At 38.2% G+C, this 16,836-nt stretch overlaps 1 protein-coding gene across 1 annotated transcript; it reads left to right on the top strand.

Moving 5' to 3' along the window:
- The first annotated feature begins 3,010 nt into the window (after positions 1-3,010).
- LOC114825643 (uncharacterized) lies at positions 3,011-6,254 on the top strand. The gene is made up of 6 exons (XM_029104661.2): positions 3,011-3,801; positions 4,473-4,723; positions 4,833-5,208; positions 5,314-5,445; positions 5,537-5,712; positions 5,864-6,254. Exons 1-6 carry the CDS (start codon positions 3,256-3,258, stop codon positions 5,985-5,987), a joined length of 1,605 nt encoding a protein of 534 aa, XP_028960494.2. The 5' UTR covers positions 3,011-3,255; the 3' UTR covers positions 5,988-6,254.
- The last annotated feature ends 10,582 nt before the right edge of the window (positions 6,255-16,836 follow it).

Genomic DNA, 16,836 nt, shown 5'->3' with positions numbered 1-16,836 from the left:
AATATAAATTGGATCCTCGTCGAATCCTCTTTGTGAAGATCCTGGGGATCCTCCAATCACATCTGTTCATTGTACATCGTGCGGTCAGAAATTATTGTAAATTTTTTTATTTAAATTGAATATAAACAGTACCTGCCAAAACTGACCGCACGATGTACATGTACCGTTTGGTACGTGGGATAGGAAGGAACGGAGTGGGACGAGGTGTTCCGTTCCACGTTTGGTGCGCCTAAAACAAGTGGAACTCATTGTTCTACGGGACGAGTTTTTGGTGAATTTTCGTTCCGCCTCACCCTTGGAACGACTCGTTCCACATCCGTGGAACACAAATCGCCGATTCTATATCCACTCAAATCTTCAAAACCCCTCATCTCCCATGGCTGCCTGCATCAATACTCAGACCAACCAACTTTCTTGGGATCCCAATGTTGGAGATATGCCTTGAAAGTCAATCTTTAGAAGAAACCTTTCAGGACAATGAATGGATGTATGGATGATTCTTATACATCAAATGGCAAAGATACTAATTAGGACTATCTCTATAAACGATATATGTCATAAATAGTGAATCCATGGACAATGGATTGATGGAAGAAGTAATCTAATGATGTTAGACTACAGAGACCTTCTTCACATAACCATCATGTCCAAAAAGGTTCCTGGTCATAAGATTGTCGGAGGGATACTGACAATGCATAGACCGGTACATACTATGTCCGCTTCAATTAGAAGGATGGAAAGTCTCATCCCATTCGTGTAGTGACACTAAGACAAGTATGTAGGTGCTCATTAAGGGAATGAGTTCATTGAACACAATCGAACGAGAGTACTTGCATGGAGGTCTACTCACATGTCAAGCAAGTAACTCTAATGGTTGGAATAGTGTAAGTAGTCATTTGACCTGAGGCATCATCGTTGTCTTGTGGTTATGTACTTGATCTTTGATTATGTCAAAGTCACTCCATCCGCGGGTGTCCACGGCATAGTCGGGGTTAAACCACTTAGTCATGAAGGCAAATGAATGTTCAACAAGGAATCTCTAATCCTCGTATGAGAGGATGAATACTCTAAGATATGATTCGGGAATCTTCGGCCGAAGTATCGAGCGTAATAAAGGAAAACGTTCCTATACGACTCAATTGAATCATATAACATGGAATAATCACATTAGGGGGTTGACATATTATATCCATACCCTAGTGATGTGATTGAGAGTATTGTTTTAGAGAAGGATCGAATTGCATTGTAATTCCAACTGAATAGGTTCTCCGAACAACTTCTACATTAGCTTGGGTAGCCATGATATATGGTTAGATGTCACTCATGGCTTGTGAGTTCTTCTAGATGATTAAATGTAGTCATCAAAGAAGAAGGTGAATTAAAAGTAAGTTTTAATTCACTAAGTGATTGGATTAAATATAATCAATTGGATTGGTGCCAATCACCTCACTGCCTTACTAATTAGAACCTAAAACGATTGTTCACCAATACACTCTTGTAGTGAGTAACTAATGGATGATGGAGATAATTAATTGGATTAATTAAGTGTTGTGATTAATTAGAAAGTCTAAAGAAATCATAAAAGCGATATAAGATCGTTTTGGGCTTAAAGAAACGTTCGGGTTTAATTGGGCCCATTGGGCCTAAACCCATTGGGCTTTTATTCAAGCATTGGATGACTTCAAATAAATAAAAGCCCAAAAACCCAAACAACACTAAGGGGGCCGGCCATATAGAGTGAAAAGGAGAGATAGGAAGTCAAGTTGTTGGCTAGGTTTCTTTGTGTTATAAAAGGAACTTTATAGTGAAAAAGTTCATTAGGGTTTTGTGTGTTGTTTTTCACAAAAAGAAGAAACCATCTCTCTCTCTCAAAACTCACACAAGGCCGGCCACCATAAGGGTGATTTAGCTAATCATTTTCTCACCCTTTTTGGTTATTCCTTCATCCTTCTCACTACACTAGTGGGTGAGGATCTTTAGAGGTTTTCAATTTTGAAAACTTGAAGAGAACTTAGGAGCACTCATTCTAAACAAAGTGGAGGAGGCAATGAAGGAGGCTAGGCTCAAGGAGTTCAAGGAGTAAAGGTCTTGGAGGTGGTCCATCCTTGGTCTAAGATCTAGATCAAGAGGTATAAAACTACTCCTAAACTTTGTTCTTTTATATGAATTTGTTTTTGATGCATCTTACATAAACCTATGCATCTTGAAGGGGATTTGCATGACTAGAGCTTTGATATTATTTGATAACATGCTTCCGTTGCTTTCGTATATAAATCTTGAATTGTATATGTATGCTAGTCACTAGAAATCCCACATGAAATCTCATAAATTTCCCTTCACCCAATAGGTCCAGTTCTAACGAAGACCGTTGCCAATTCATGAACTTCTACCGCCGCAGCTTCTCCAATCAAGTTTCCTGTGCACCCATTTGCAAGAACCGAATGAAAACCACTCATACGTGCAGAATCGTGGACAATCTCGACCCAGATGAAGATCTATGACTCAGAATGTAGGACGAAGTTCGCTCGGATATTGATGATAAACCTATCTTGTCAAATTACTATCACTCGCCGATTCGAGAGGTACCCACTTGGTTTTTCCCAACGATTTGTTCAAAATTGGTCTGAAAGATTTCTTGTATGTTCCGTCCTGCGCGTACCAAACATACACGAAATCTCCACTCCGTCCCGTCCAATCCCGTCTACGTACCAAACGGTACCACAATAAACGAATGTGATTGGAGAATTCCTGAAATCCTCACAAAGAGGATCCAGCGAGTGATCATCTCTTGATAATGTGTACGCTTATTTGCACTTATGTTCAAACCTTATTTCTCATAAATTAGAATAGTAGAAGTATTGTCTCATAACAAATGAAAACGCCACTATCATTACTCAAAAGAAAAGGAGAAAAAAAGAAAACAAGAATAAAAAAGAGAGCAGGATACGTGACCAATGAAAGATTTGGCGATCACTATACAAATATAAATGGTGGGATAAAATTTCTTACCATTTACATAAAAATATGATGTAAACTCGTATTCCGTCACAAAAAAAAAAATTTCGTAACGAAGTCCCACGTCCCGCCAAACATTCCGAGGGCGTGGTTCTCTCCCACAAAAACCCTAATTTCCCATTTTTGTCGATTTCCTTAAACCCTACCCTCCAACCTAAGCACAGCCACTCACACTCAAACCTCCGAAACCCACACCTCCGCATAAACCCTAGGCACCTCTCATCCACCGCCGCCAAATCCATGGACCCAAAAGCCGTGAAATCGGAGCTGGTCCTGATTCTCGACTATGGCTCCCAATACACCCACCTCATCACCCGCCGAATTCGATCCCTCTCCGTCTTCTCCCTCTGCATCTCCGGCACAAGCCCTCTCAAATCCATCACCGACCTCAACCCCCGCGTCGTAATCCTCTCCGGCGGGCCCCACTCGGTCCACACCCTGGACTCCCCCAGCTTCCCTGCTGGGTTCACCGAGTGGGCCGAGGCCAACGGCGTGTTCGTGCTCGGCGTCTGCTACGGGCTTCAGTTGATTGTGCAGAGGCTCGGCGGAGTGGTTAAGGTTGGGGAGAAGCAGGAGTATGGGAGGATGGAGATTGAGGTGGAGCGGAACTCTGGGATTTTTGGGTCCAAGAAGATTGGGGATAAGCAAGTGGTTTGGATGAGCCACGGGGATGAGGTGGCAAAGCTGCCGGAAGGTTTTGAGGTCGTGGCGCGGAGCCAGCAGGGATCGGTGGCTGCAATTGAGAGCCCGGTCAGGAGGATCTATGGGTTGCAGTACCACCCAGAGGTAATTGGGTTTGGTTTGAATTTTTGGTTTAATTGGTTTTTGGATAGTTATTTGATTTGGAAATTTGGTGTGTGATGCTGGCATGGTTATGTTATTATTTCATTGAATCCTTTTGGTGTTAGTCATCATTTGGTAATAAGAAATTGAACGCTTTCCATTGTTGGTACATTTAATTTAGTGTTCTTAGATTATGTTAATTATAAAAATTTGTGTCAATCGGTTTTTTTTTAGGATTATTGGTTTTAGGTATGCTATTAAACTGGGTTTTACTGATTTGGTTATTGTGGAATGGCTATGCTTGTCTTGGCGTAGCATCAAAATAACTTTCGTCATTAACTATCTTTGCTATCTTGTTTCATGTGTTCCTACTCTGATGCAAATTTTCGTAAGTTGCTTCAAACGAATGGCTTTCCTCTATAATAAAATCCTTTTTCATTCATTTGGATTGTTATAAAAAAATATCAATTTTTTAGAAATCTGTTTTGTTTGGAACTTAGTCATCTTCTGGTATAAAATGTGATAGGAAATGTTAAGAGTAACTGCTCTTGGATGCCTATTGTCATTCTTGTATGTACTAGCATTTGAAAATTTGAGTATTTTCGGTGGAAATTTCAAATGTTATTGGCAATTTAAAATTGCTTCAGTGAATGAGATTTGAAATTCCTTTGTAGGTGACACATTCGCCTGAAGGGATGGAGACACTTCGATACTTTTTGTTTGATATTTGTCAAGTCAGTGCAGGATGGAGCATGGAAAATGTATTGGATGAAGAAATAAAAGTGATTAAAAGCACAGTAGGGACTGAAGATCATGTCATATGCGCATTATCAGGAGGTGTGGATTCCACAGTTGCCGCAACTCTTGTTCATAAGGCAATTGGCGGTAGGCTTCATTGTATCTTTGTTGACAATGGTTTATTGAGGTGAGAGCAGAAGCAGTTTAACCACATGGAAGGCTTAACACTTTGCATTTGCTGTAGACTTAAATTGTATGTTCTGTGTTTCCCTAATAAAAATTTCTTCTTTGTGTAGATTTAAGGAGAGAGAACGTGTGATGGAAACCTTTGAAAAAGATCTTCATTTGCCTGTTACTTGTGTGGATGCCACAGAACAATTTCTTAGTAAGCTTAAAGGTGTTGTTGATCCTGAGACGAAAAGGAAAATAATTGGAAAGGAGTTCATTTGCATATTCGATGCTTTTGCACATGATTTGGAGCAAAAATTAGGGAAGAGGCCTACTTACTTGGTCCAAGGGACCCTGTATCCGGACGTGATTGAATCTTGCCCACCACCTGGAAGTGGAAGGACCCACTCCCACACCATCAAGAGCCATCATAACGTTGGAGGGCTTCCCAAAGACATGAAACTGAAGCTCATTGAGCCTCTTAAACTTTTATTCAAGGATGAGGTTTCAGCTTCCACCTTCCTACTATAATTGCATATGATATGCTTTAATCTTCCTTTGGTGCACATATATTGATTTTTGTCGTCTTTCTTTCCCTGACATATAAAGGTTCGCGAATTAGGGAGGATCTTAGATGTTCCTCAGGGATTTCTAAAGCGCCATCCATTTCCTGGCCCTGGCCTTGCAGTAAGAGTCTTGGGTGATGTAACTCAAGGCAATGCCTTGGATATCCTCCGCCAGGTATATTTGCTTGTCATTGGAGTTAAATGCTTGACTGTTTTGGTTTTCTAATATTTGTGGGTCACATTTTTCTTTGTTTACTTCTTTTTAGGTTGATGAGATTTTCATACAATCAATCAAAGATGCTGGGTTGTACGATACAATCTGGCAAGCATTTGCAGTGTTTTTGCCTGTAAGATCAGTTGGGGTTCAGGGCGATCAAAGAACACATTCTCACGTTGTTGCCCTCAGAGCTGTAACAAGTCAAGATGGGATGACAGCTGACTGGTACGCCCTCAATTGTGCCAATATCGTGTTATTTATCATTTCTTACTTTTATGTTTGTTGGTTATATTCTCTAAGTTGTTAGGCATGCTAGCATCAGTCGTCGATGTCATAAGTTCCCTGATGATATGGAATACCATTTTGATAATTTCAGGTACTATTTTGAACATAAGTTCCTTGATGATGTGTCCCGAAAGATTTGCAATAGTGTCCGGGGTGTAAACAGAATAGTTCAAGACATTACGTCAAAGCCCCCATCAACAATTGAGTGGGAGTGATGTCTTGTTTGTTCGATGCATCGGGCCTGCACTTGTGGAATTATTTTTTCGATGGGGTTTTGAATGGTAATTCCATGAACATTATGTGAAACATCATGATTGTAAGTTGTATTCTATGTTTGTTTTTGGGGATGGCATCGGAAATCTTGTTCATTGGGTGAAGTAATTTTCTGTCGGGCATTATCGGCGTAAAGATACTCTTGAAGTGCCGTTGGGGAAAGGGAAAATGATTATTCAATGCATATGAATAGGTAGCACTGATTATTATTTCTGTTGCGGTTTACACTTTTACTCTATAAGAGTGGTGTCAGGATTACGTGGTTATGCACGATTGATGCTAGCATCTTCCTTCATGATAGACCATAACTTATCAAATGATTGCTAACCGAGACCTTTTTCACGCTATTTAGCACGCCTGCGTATGATCTTGATCTCTTTGAAACTCAAGGATTTCTCTTCATCGCCCAAATTATCTTACGAAGTCGACTTCCAACCCTCAAATCATTCGAATTTGGTTTGTCATTTAGAGAAAATTTATGATGACATCGATAGTTTTTGGATGGGAAATTAAGGCATCTCCAACTGAAGGATGGCAGAGGGCTCGTTTAGCCCTATAGCCTTCTAAGAAATTAATATTTTAATGAACAGTGTCAGACCTTACCATCTCCAATCGAGAGGCCAGAGGGCCATAGGCCAAACATAGTCCTGTGACAAAAAATCATCTCCAACCGAAAGGGTCAAAGGTTTATAGGGTCAAACATAATTTATTATTTTAATTTAAAAACTACAACTTAAAATAAAAAATCCTTCTTTGGGTTTACAAAACTATTTTGGGCTGTAGTCACTTGATTCACTCAAATTAATATTAAACGGGCCACACGAACCCAAAGAATATTAACTCACTTGATGGTTTAGGTTCATGGATCAAGAAATCGGATTAATGGGTAATTTTAATTTTGGTTGTTTTGTAATGGGTTTTCTTCATATATACAAAGAGAAGGGAAAAGTGTGCAGAAAGCAATCAGAGAGCCCGCTGGCTGGCTGGCTGGCCTGTTTTGAGATTTTTGGCCGGGTGGGGTTCACATCATTTGGCCTAGTCTTCGGTTGGAGATGATTTTCGTGTCAAAACGGATTATTTTTAGCTCTATAGCCCTTTGAGCGGGTCGGTTGAAGATGGCCTAACAGAATGGATTATGTGGAACAATTTAAAACCTAAAAAGATGATAGTATAATCTTTTAAACTTCAAGGGGTTTTTGTTAAAACAAGGAAAACATCAAGAGGTGTTCGTATAAATAACTCTAGCTAAACACACAAAATTTGGACTTGAAAACATCTAACTCTGGTCTATTCCTCCTAGTTATAATATTTGGCACATAATATGATAGGGACACTACGTGACAGTGAATTCGTTCAATGCAAGTTGCTCTCTTCAATCAACACCTTCTAATCCCGTTCAATATGTCTTTGATTTGACCAAACAACCATGTCGTCCGTGTGTTTGGATGAAAGAATTTTTTAGATCACATGGGAGACGGGAGTGGGAGTGGGGAACTCTTGAGATTGGTAATGATAGAGATTCATAGATTAATCATGAGTGCACCAACCTTATCACCGTCCTTCAAACTCAGGATTTGGAATTTTGATTGGAGCACTAATCTAGGATTAAAAAGATATCCTAGGTTGATTAAACATTGAGAAAATGATGCATCAACTTGGATGATAACCCATCATTATTATGGAGGGCCACTAGTAAATTTACACATGCACAGAAACAGTTGCTTGTTGCCCAACTTTGAGAACCTAAATCCTCTCCGAATCTAAAATTTTTTAGCCTGAGGATCAAATGATCCGAGCTGTTGAAATTTGATCCAACAGTTATAAATAGGGGGCCTCTCTAAAAGTTATAATAATTTGTACCCGTTAGATCAAATTTCAACAACTCAGATAATTTGATTCTTATGCTCATATTTTTTAGATCCGGAGAGGATCTGGGTTCCAACTTTGAAAACAAGACAAATAGGTCAATGATTTAATTGATGTGCGACTTTAGTCATAAAAAAAATGTGATTAACGGAGGGGTCCTATAGGTCAAATTCATCATCTCGTGATTCGTGGATTTTAACCCTTTTTATGAATTGTGGATTTTAATACCTACTAAATGATGAGACTACTGTTCTAAAAATTTCCGTCTAACGGCACCTAGGCACTAGGCAGTTGACTATCATTTCAATTAGTTCCTAAGTGTTTGACAATTAAAAAAGTACGCCAAGACCCGTTTAGGTGTCCGCCTAACCCGCTTAGATATCCGCCTACCCTGCCTAAACCTGCTCTGGCACCCGCCTAGGTCGCGATTCTTAATTAGACAGAAAATCAATAACTATTTTGTCAATAAAATGTAAGATACTTATTGAATACTTGGATGAACACTTACTATATGCTTGTTACCATGCTTTTCATATGCTCTAATACTTTATAATCTATATATCATTTTATTTTTTAATTTATGTATGCCCATACAGTTATGTGTTTTTTAAAGTATAAATATGCGCTTATTCGTATAATATATAATAAATTTACTTAAATTTACTTAATCTGCCTAAGCATTAAGCCCCAACCGGCTGATCAACTAATGTCTAACGTTTTTTAGAACCTTAAATAAGACACATGTTTATATGATTCTCGTCACGACTTGCGTGACAACTTAAGTATTAAATAGGATTTGGATCCTCTCCTGAGTAGGGGGTATGAATCCTCTTGACCAGATAACATGGGCCATTGAATTTTGATACAACGGTTACAATTATTAGGGAGAATGATAAGTCATCCAATATAGTTACTGTTAAATAGTTGTTAAAGCTAAATGTAATTGTTTTTGTTAGTAACTGTGATTAGTTTAGGTAGTTGAGGGTACTTTTGTAATTAGCCTAAGGCAGCTAAGGCTATATATATTGACACCTGTGTAACTGAATTATTCATTCAATACAATCAGGAAAACTTACTGTTGAAGTTTTTTGTTTCTATATGGTATCAGAGCAGCAATGCAGGAAAACTTTCTGTTTCTGTTTCTCACTGGAGAGCAGCAATGCAGGATGAATATAATGCCTTAATAAACACAGGCACTTGGTCTCTTGTTCCATCTCATCCTTCTCAGAATGTTGTTGGTTGTAAATGGGTGTTTCGGATCAAGAAAAATCCTGATGGAACCATTGACAGATACAAAGCCCGTTTGGTGGCAAAGGGATTTCACCAGCAAGAAGGAGTTGATTTCCAAGAAACCTTCAGTCCTGTTGCTAAGCCCGTCACAATTCGAATTCTTCTTACACTTGCTGTCCAAGATAATTGGTTTTTAAACCAATTAGACATAAGCAATGCGTTTCTTCATGGTGATTTAAATGAGGATGTTTATATGCAACAACCTCCTGGTTTTATTGCTCCTACCTCTCCACACTTTGTCTGCAAGTTGAAGAAATCCTTATATGGCCTCAAACAAGCCCCTCGAGCTTGGTTTGAAAAACTGTTTCAAGCTCTTCGAACACTTGGCTTTCATCAATCTCAATCTGATGCTTCTTTGTTTGTTCTTAATGGACCTCAGTTGGTAATTGTCCTAGTTTATGTGGATGACATCCTAGTCACCGGACCCAACTCTCAGCTTTGCCAACAGTTTATCCAACAGCTTAGTACTCAGTTTCCAGTGAAGGATCTTGGTCCTTTACACTATTTCTTGGGGTTGGAAGTCCACAGATCCACAAAAGGAATCTTTTTACATCAGACCAAGTACTTACTTGATCTTCTCAAGAAATCGAATATGGAGGGTGCAAAACCGTGTTGCACTCCTCTTGGCTCTCAAAAGCTGGATCATAGCGGACCTCTCTTATCCAATCCTACTGAATACCGCGCTATAGTTGGTGGTTTACAATATCTCACTTGGACTCGCCCAGATCTTGCATTTGCTGTTAATCAGATATGCCAATTTATGCATGCTCCCAGAGAACAACACCTTCAAGCAGCCAAACGGGTTCTCAGGTTTCTTAAAGGATCCATCTCTCATGGTTTATGGTTCACCAAAGGTCCCATTAATCTTTCAGCATTCTCTGATGCTGACTGGGCTGGCTGCACATTTGATAGGCGGTCTACTAGTGGATATTGTGTATTTCTTGGTTCTAATCTCATCAGTTGGAGTGCAAAGAAACAAAGCACTGTTGCTCGTTCCTCTACCGAAGCTGAGTATCGTTCCTTAGCACATACTGCTGCAGAACTAACTTGGGTCTGCAAAATCCTCAAAGATCTTAAGTTCTCTCTACCTAAACTGCCTCATCTATGGTGTGATAATATTTCAGCAATCTCTTTGGCATCTAATCCTATTTTTCATGCTCGAACTAAGCATGTTGAGATTGATTACCACTACATCAGGGAGTTGGTTCTTGCCAAGCTTATCAAAGTCAGCTATGTTCGCAGTGATGACCAAGTGGCTGATCTTCACACCAAATCCTTGTCTAAAAGCAGATTCTCTTATTTGTGTTCCAAGCTTCCAATCGGAATCCTATCTGATTCCTCCTTTAGCTTGAGGGGGTGTATTAGGGAGAATGATAAGTCATCCAATATAGTTACTGTTAAATAGTTGTTAAAGCTAAATGTAATTGTTTTTGTTAGTAACTGTGATTAGTTTAGGTAGTTGAGGGTACTTTTGTAATTAGCCTAAGGCAGCTAAGGCTATATATATGGACACCTGTGTAACTGAATTATTCATTCAATACAATCAGGAAAACTTACTGTTGAAGTTTTCTGTTTCTATAACAATTATTATAATTTTTAAAAGGACTTCATGTTTGTAACTGTTAGACGATCCAATGATTTTTATTATCTGGTCAGGAGGATTCGGATCCACTCCTCAAGAGAGGATCCAAATCCTATTAAATACAGTTGTCCTGCTACTTGATTCAGGATAAAGTTTTCTTTTATGGTTGGGTTGGGAAAATGTGGTGTCAGTTTAGATCCTCTGGTATCTTTGGAATGTGTGATATGTATAAACACATGATTATTTTTGTTAATAAGCCCTTTTTTCTATAAAAAAAAATTGTGCCAGAGAGAGGGGGAATTCATACCTTAATATGTGCTTCCGAACAAATACCTTTAACCACTAAAGTAACAAGCTCTCATGGATTCAAAATGTGAGTTTATAGATGGTAAATAAGTACAACACTCCTGCAACAACTCAACTGCTTTCACTTTATTTAAGGGAACTTTAACGAAAAGATCTCAGTACTGTTCACTTTAATGAAAAATCATATTTTTACACTAAAAAATCAATCATGATACTATTCATTTTACCTTTTATTTTATCATTTTTGTTAAAACTCAAAATTTTCTAACAATTTTCATTAATTTTTCTTTTATTTAAATATTACATCCACTTTGCCACCGAAATAATATTTACCACCTTTTTAGGCCATGTGATCAAAATCTTTTTTTAACAAAATCATAAAATTAAAATATAAACTATTGTGATTTTAAATAGCTGCTGAATCTTTTTACGCTGGTAACTTTTTTGTGCCAGTTTGTAACTTGTCAGCTTTCGTATCTACAATATCAAAATCCTTTTTTCACCTGGCACTTCCTTTTTGACCATCTAAATTATGTCAAGTTGAGAAATATTCACTTTTTGAAGCTAATTCAATTTTTTTTTTCCATCGAAACAAACTATACTATTTACAAAAAAAAAAAAAAAAAAAAAAAAAAAAGGATCTTTATTAGATCACACCATAAGAGTACGTTAATAACGGTTCTTTAACAGGTTTACATAAGGATGACACGTGGTACCACGTAAGTTATTTTGATTATTTTAACTTTTTAAACTACTAAAAAAAATACTCTAAAATATAATAGCCATAGTGTATATGTATATATGTATATTAAATATTTATTATTGTATTATATTCTTTATAAATTGAAAAAATAAATTTTATTTATTTTTATAGTATACTATAGGCAAGGGGTAAGATTAAAAAATTATAAAACACATTAAAAATAAAAATACCAAACATGCATAAAAAAATGTATTAAAAAAAAACAAACGTGCAAGGTTCCTCAACATTGAAATGCAATTCCTTTGATTTTGCATATCCTTGAACATTTGGTATTTTGTAGTAATGTACCTATGTTTGTTCATTAGACTCTTATTTTGGGATATGTAGTACTTGAAAGACAAATATTTTGTTATATGTTTTGAAAGTAATACTTATGTGACAATGTGATATGCATATACTACTTTGGTACTATATTTTTCATTTTTTGGGGTCAAATTATGTCTTTCATTTTCATTATTTATTGATTTAAAATATTTTTTTTAACGGGTAACGGGTTAGATCATATTACCTGATAATATTAACGAGTTGATTTTAAGTCAGGTCATATTGCCCGTACTTTAACTGGTCTTACACAACGCGACCCGTTAAGATATCAGGTATGTCACGAAAATGACACGAACACAAGAAATATGACACGAATGTCAGGTCTATGTATCATGTTGAGTGTCTGTACATAGGTATAAAGAGAATAAATAAATAAATAAAAGCGTCATAGCGTCCTACATTTGCTAAACTCTAGAATTTTTGTTTCAACACATGCATTTCCTTAATATATTCACTATCTAACAGTCAAATATAGTCATACGGAAAAAGTTAGGAGACTGTATTTTGTGAACCACATAATGTGGCATTTTTTAATGATTAAACAAAGAAACCAACCATCAACTGATATATCATGTAGTTTATAAAATAAAACTCAAATAGATAATTTCAATAGCATCAGCCAGTCAAGGGACTTTTAGATTCAGGTCCAAAAATATAGAGTGTTTTTAGGAGTAAGTTCAGTTATATATATATATATATGTATGTATGTATGTATGTATGTATGTATGTATGTATGTATTTCTTTTATACTCATTTTATATTTTCTAAAAATATTAAAAATCAATTAAAATCTTCTAATATTATTCATTTTCGAACTCCAAAAATTTAATTAATATCTTATAACAAAAAAAATTAATATACTAACATAAATTTATTTGCAAAACATTCTACCCTAACTCAAGTAACAAATATATTTCGAAAAAAAAAGTAACAAATTTATGAATGTATATTATACCTATACGTAACTCCGTCTGTGTAAGTTTAGCTTACATTGCTGGTCCCAAGCCCGGGTAAAGGAGGAGGGGGAGGGCGTCAGGTAGTCGACAGCCGGCACTCATCGGTTACGTCGAATCCTTATGAAAATGAATCCAGAACGAAATCGCGCTAAAGCTAGGGCGTCACCCGTAAGTGGCGCGCTGTGTGGCCCGAGCACAGTGATAAGTGAGCAAGGGTCGCTGTATCTCCATCGGCACCTGGATACAATGTTAAATGAGCAAGGGGGCCATAGAAACTTCTTTTCGAACGACTCCACTCAAAGTTGTTTGGGAGCATATGCTCTTATCAACTTTACACAAGACACACAAAAGAAGTGCTTTGATCCTATTGGACGGGGGAGGGTGAAGAAGTTAGGACAGAAGGGTAGAGTTCAAGAGAGTTGAATGCGTTTAGGAACGTGGAATATAGGAACCTTAACGGGAAAATCTATGGAAGTAGTGGAAGTTATGGTGAGGAGAAGGATAAATATTATGTGCATACAAGAAACTAAGTGGGTTGGTCTTAAGGCAAATGATCTAGAAAACTCAGGGTTTAAACTTTGGTATTCGGGCACAAATAGAACGAGAAATGGTGTTGGCATCATCGTGGACAAGACCTTGACACAAGATGTTGTAGATGTCAAGAGAGCAGGAGATAGAATCATGGCAATCAAGATTGTAATAGGACAAGAACTCATCAATGTGATTAGTGCGTACGCACCTCAAGTAGGGTTGGATATGAGTTCGAAGGAGAAATTTTGGGAAGACCTTGGAAACTTGGTGCAAGGAATTGCCCAGACGGAGAAGTTATTTATAGGAGGAGATTTAAATGGACACGTGAGCAGGGAGACAGGCAACTATGGAGGTTTTCATGATGGCCAATATTTTTGGGGAGAGAAACGAGGATGGGGAAGCTATCTTGGATTTTGCAATGGTATCTGATCTCTTCTTAGCCAACACCTTCTTTATGAAGAGAGAAGAACATGTGATCACCTACAAGAGTGGGTCGTAAAAAACACAAATAGATTTTCTTCTAATGAGGAAAGGGGATCGTATAACTTGTAAGGATTGCAAAGTTATACCAGGAGAGAGCTTGGCTAATCAACATCGCTTGTTGGTGATGGATGTACATATCAAAAGAGTGAAAAAAAAAGAACAAGACTTGGAAGTGCTCAAGGACTAGATGGTGGAATCTAAAAGGAGAAAAACAAGACATTTTCAAAGAGAAAGTAATCACCCAGTGTGTGTGGGATAGAGAGGGGGAAGCTAGCCAAAGGTGGAATTCCATGGCTAGTTGTATCCGAAAAGTAGCAAAAGAGGTATTAGGAGAGTCCAAGGGCTTTGCTCCATACCAAAAGGAATCTTGGTGGTGGAATGAGGAGGTACAAACAAAGGTGAAGGCTAAGAAGGAATGTTGTAAAGCCTTATACAAGGATATGACCAATGAAAATGGTGAAAGGTATAGAAGAGCGAAGCAAAAGGCGAAGAAAGCTGTGAGAGAAGCTAAGTTAGCGGCTTATGACGATATGTATAAGCGACTAGATACCAAAGAAGGAGAGTTGGATATCTATACACTAGCTAGAGTAAGGGAAAAGAAGACAAGGGACCTAAACCAAGTGAGGTGCATCAAGGATGAGGATGGAAAGGTTCTTGCTACATAGAAAGCGGTCAAAGACAGATGGAGAGGTTATTTTCATAATCTTTTCAATGAAGGACATGAAATGAGTACTTCTTTAGGGGAGTTGAGTAACTCAGAAGAGTGTAGAAACTACTCATTTTATCGTCGAATCAGGAAGGAAGAAGTGGTTGTAGCTTTGAAGAAGATAAAGCATAGAAAAGCAGTGGGCCCAGACGATATACCGATCGAAGTGTGGAAAGTCTTGGGAGAGACAGGTATAGCATGACTCACTGACCTTTTCAATAGGATTTTGAAAACGAATAAGATGACAAATGAGTGACGAAAGAGCACTTTGGTGCCTATCTACAAGAATAAGGGCGACGTACAAAATTGCATGAACTATAGGGGTATTAAGCTAATGAGTCATACAATGAAGCTCTGGGAGAAAGTCATTGAGCATAGATTGAGGCAAGAGACACGGGTTTCGGACAACCAATTCGGGTTCATGCCAGGGCACTCAACCATGGAGGCAATCTATCTCTTACAAAGATTGATGGAAAGATATAGAGATGGGAAAAATGATTTACACATGGTCTTTATAGATTTGGAAAAAGCGTATAATAGGGTCCCAAGAGACATTCTTTGGAGGATTTTAGAGAAGAAATGAGTATGAGTAGCATATATCCAAACTATAAAGGATATGTATGAAGGAGCAAAGACTGCCGTAAGAACTCATGAAGGACAAACCGAAAGCTTCCCCATAACTGTAGGATTGCATCAAGGCTCATCCTTAAGTCCTTACCTTTTTGTGTTGGTAATGGATGAGTTAACAGGACATATTCAAGATGATATTCCTTGGTGTATGCTTTTCGCAGATGATATAGTGTTGATAGATGAAATTCAGGAAGGGGTAAATGCGAAGCTTAACCTTTGGAGAGAAGTGTTGGAATCTAAAGGTCTTTGCCTAAGCTGATCAAAGACAGAATATATGGAGTGCAAGTTCAGTGCAAATGGAGGCCAAAATGAGTTAGGGGTGAGGATCGGAGATCAGGAAATACTAAAGAGCGATCGTTTTCGCTACTTAGGATCTATCTTGCAAAAGAACGGAGAATTAGATGGAGATCTCAACCATAGAATACAAGCTGGATGGATGAAGTGGAAGAGCGCATCCGGCGTGTTGTGTGATCGCCGTATGCCACTGAAGCTCAAGGGAAAATTTTATAGGACAGTAATAAGGCCGGCGATGCTGTATGGCACAGAATGTTGGGTGGTGAAGCATCAACACGTACACAAAATGGGTGTAGCGGAGATGAGGATGCTTCGTTGGATGTGTGGGCACACGAGAAAGGATAAGATTAGGAATGAGGATATCCGAGGTAAAGTAGGAGTAGCCAAAATTGTAGGAAAGCTGAGAGAAAATTGGTTACGGTGGTTTGGACATGTGCAAAGAAGGCCTACTGACGCTCCGGTTAGAAGATGCGACTACGGGACAGAGGTTCAGGGCCGAAGGGGTACAGGAAAACCTAGGAAAACTTTGGAAAAGACTCTAAGAAAAGACTTAGAGTACTTGGATCTAACGGAGGACATGATACAGGATCGAGCACAATGGCGTTCTAAGATTCATATAGCCGACCCCACTTAGTGACTTGGATTTTTCAAGTCTCCAACTGAGAAGTCTTCCTCACTCAGGAAATTAAGGGAACACTACCTCAACCTACATGCTCCACTCATAAAGCTTCAACATACAAGCTTCAACAAAAGAAAAAATCAAAGAACTTAGTGAAGAAGGTTTTGATGTATTTAACACAATACGTTGGAATGAAGCAAAACTTATTTATTGATATCTCCGATAAGTTACAAATATGTACATATACATGAGTCAAAATAAACAAACAAGAGGGAGCCTTCACAAAGGTTGCTTAGGAGAAGTCTCAGCAGTCGGTAGAGCCCCAGAAAGAGAAGGCACCAGAGGGGGATCATTCGGAGCCTCAGTACTGGACAGAACCCTAGAAGGAGGAGGCATCAGAGGTTGATTATTTGGAGCTTCATTACGCGATACAACCCCAGA

The sequence above is a fragment of the Malus domestica genome, chromosome 06 (assembly GCF_042453785.1).
Source record: "Malus domestica chromosome 06, GDT2T_hap1".
NCBI classification, from domain to species: domain Eukaryota; kingdom Viridiplantae; phylum Streptophyta; class Magnoliopsida; order Rosales; family Rosaceae; genus Malus; species Malus domestica.
This window is presented reverse-complemented; position numbering and strand designations above follow the sequence as displayed.

What these genes read in the sequence shown, in the direction of transcription:
- LOC114825643 (XM_029104661.2), top strand. Translation starts at nt 3,256, where the DNA reads ATGGACCCAAAAGCCGTGAAATCGGAGCTGGTCCTGATTCTCGACTAT. An exon ending in CCTTGGATATCCTCCGCCAG is followed by an intron (nt 5,446 to 5,536) that starts GTATATTTGCTT and finishes ACTTCTTTTTAG; the next exon opens with GTTGATGAGATTTTCATACA. An exon ending in GATGGGATGACAGCTGACTG is followed by an intron (nt 5,713 to 5,863) that starts GTACGCCCTCAA and finishes TGATAATTTCAG; the next exon opens with GTACTATTTTGAACATAAGT.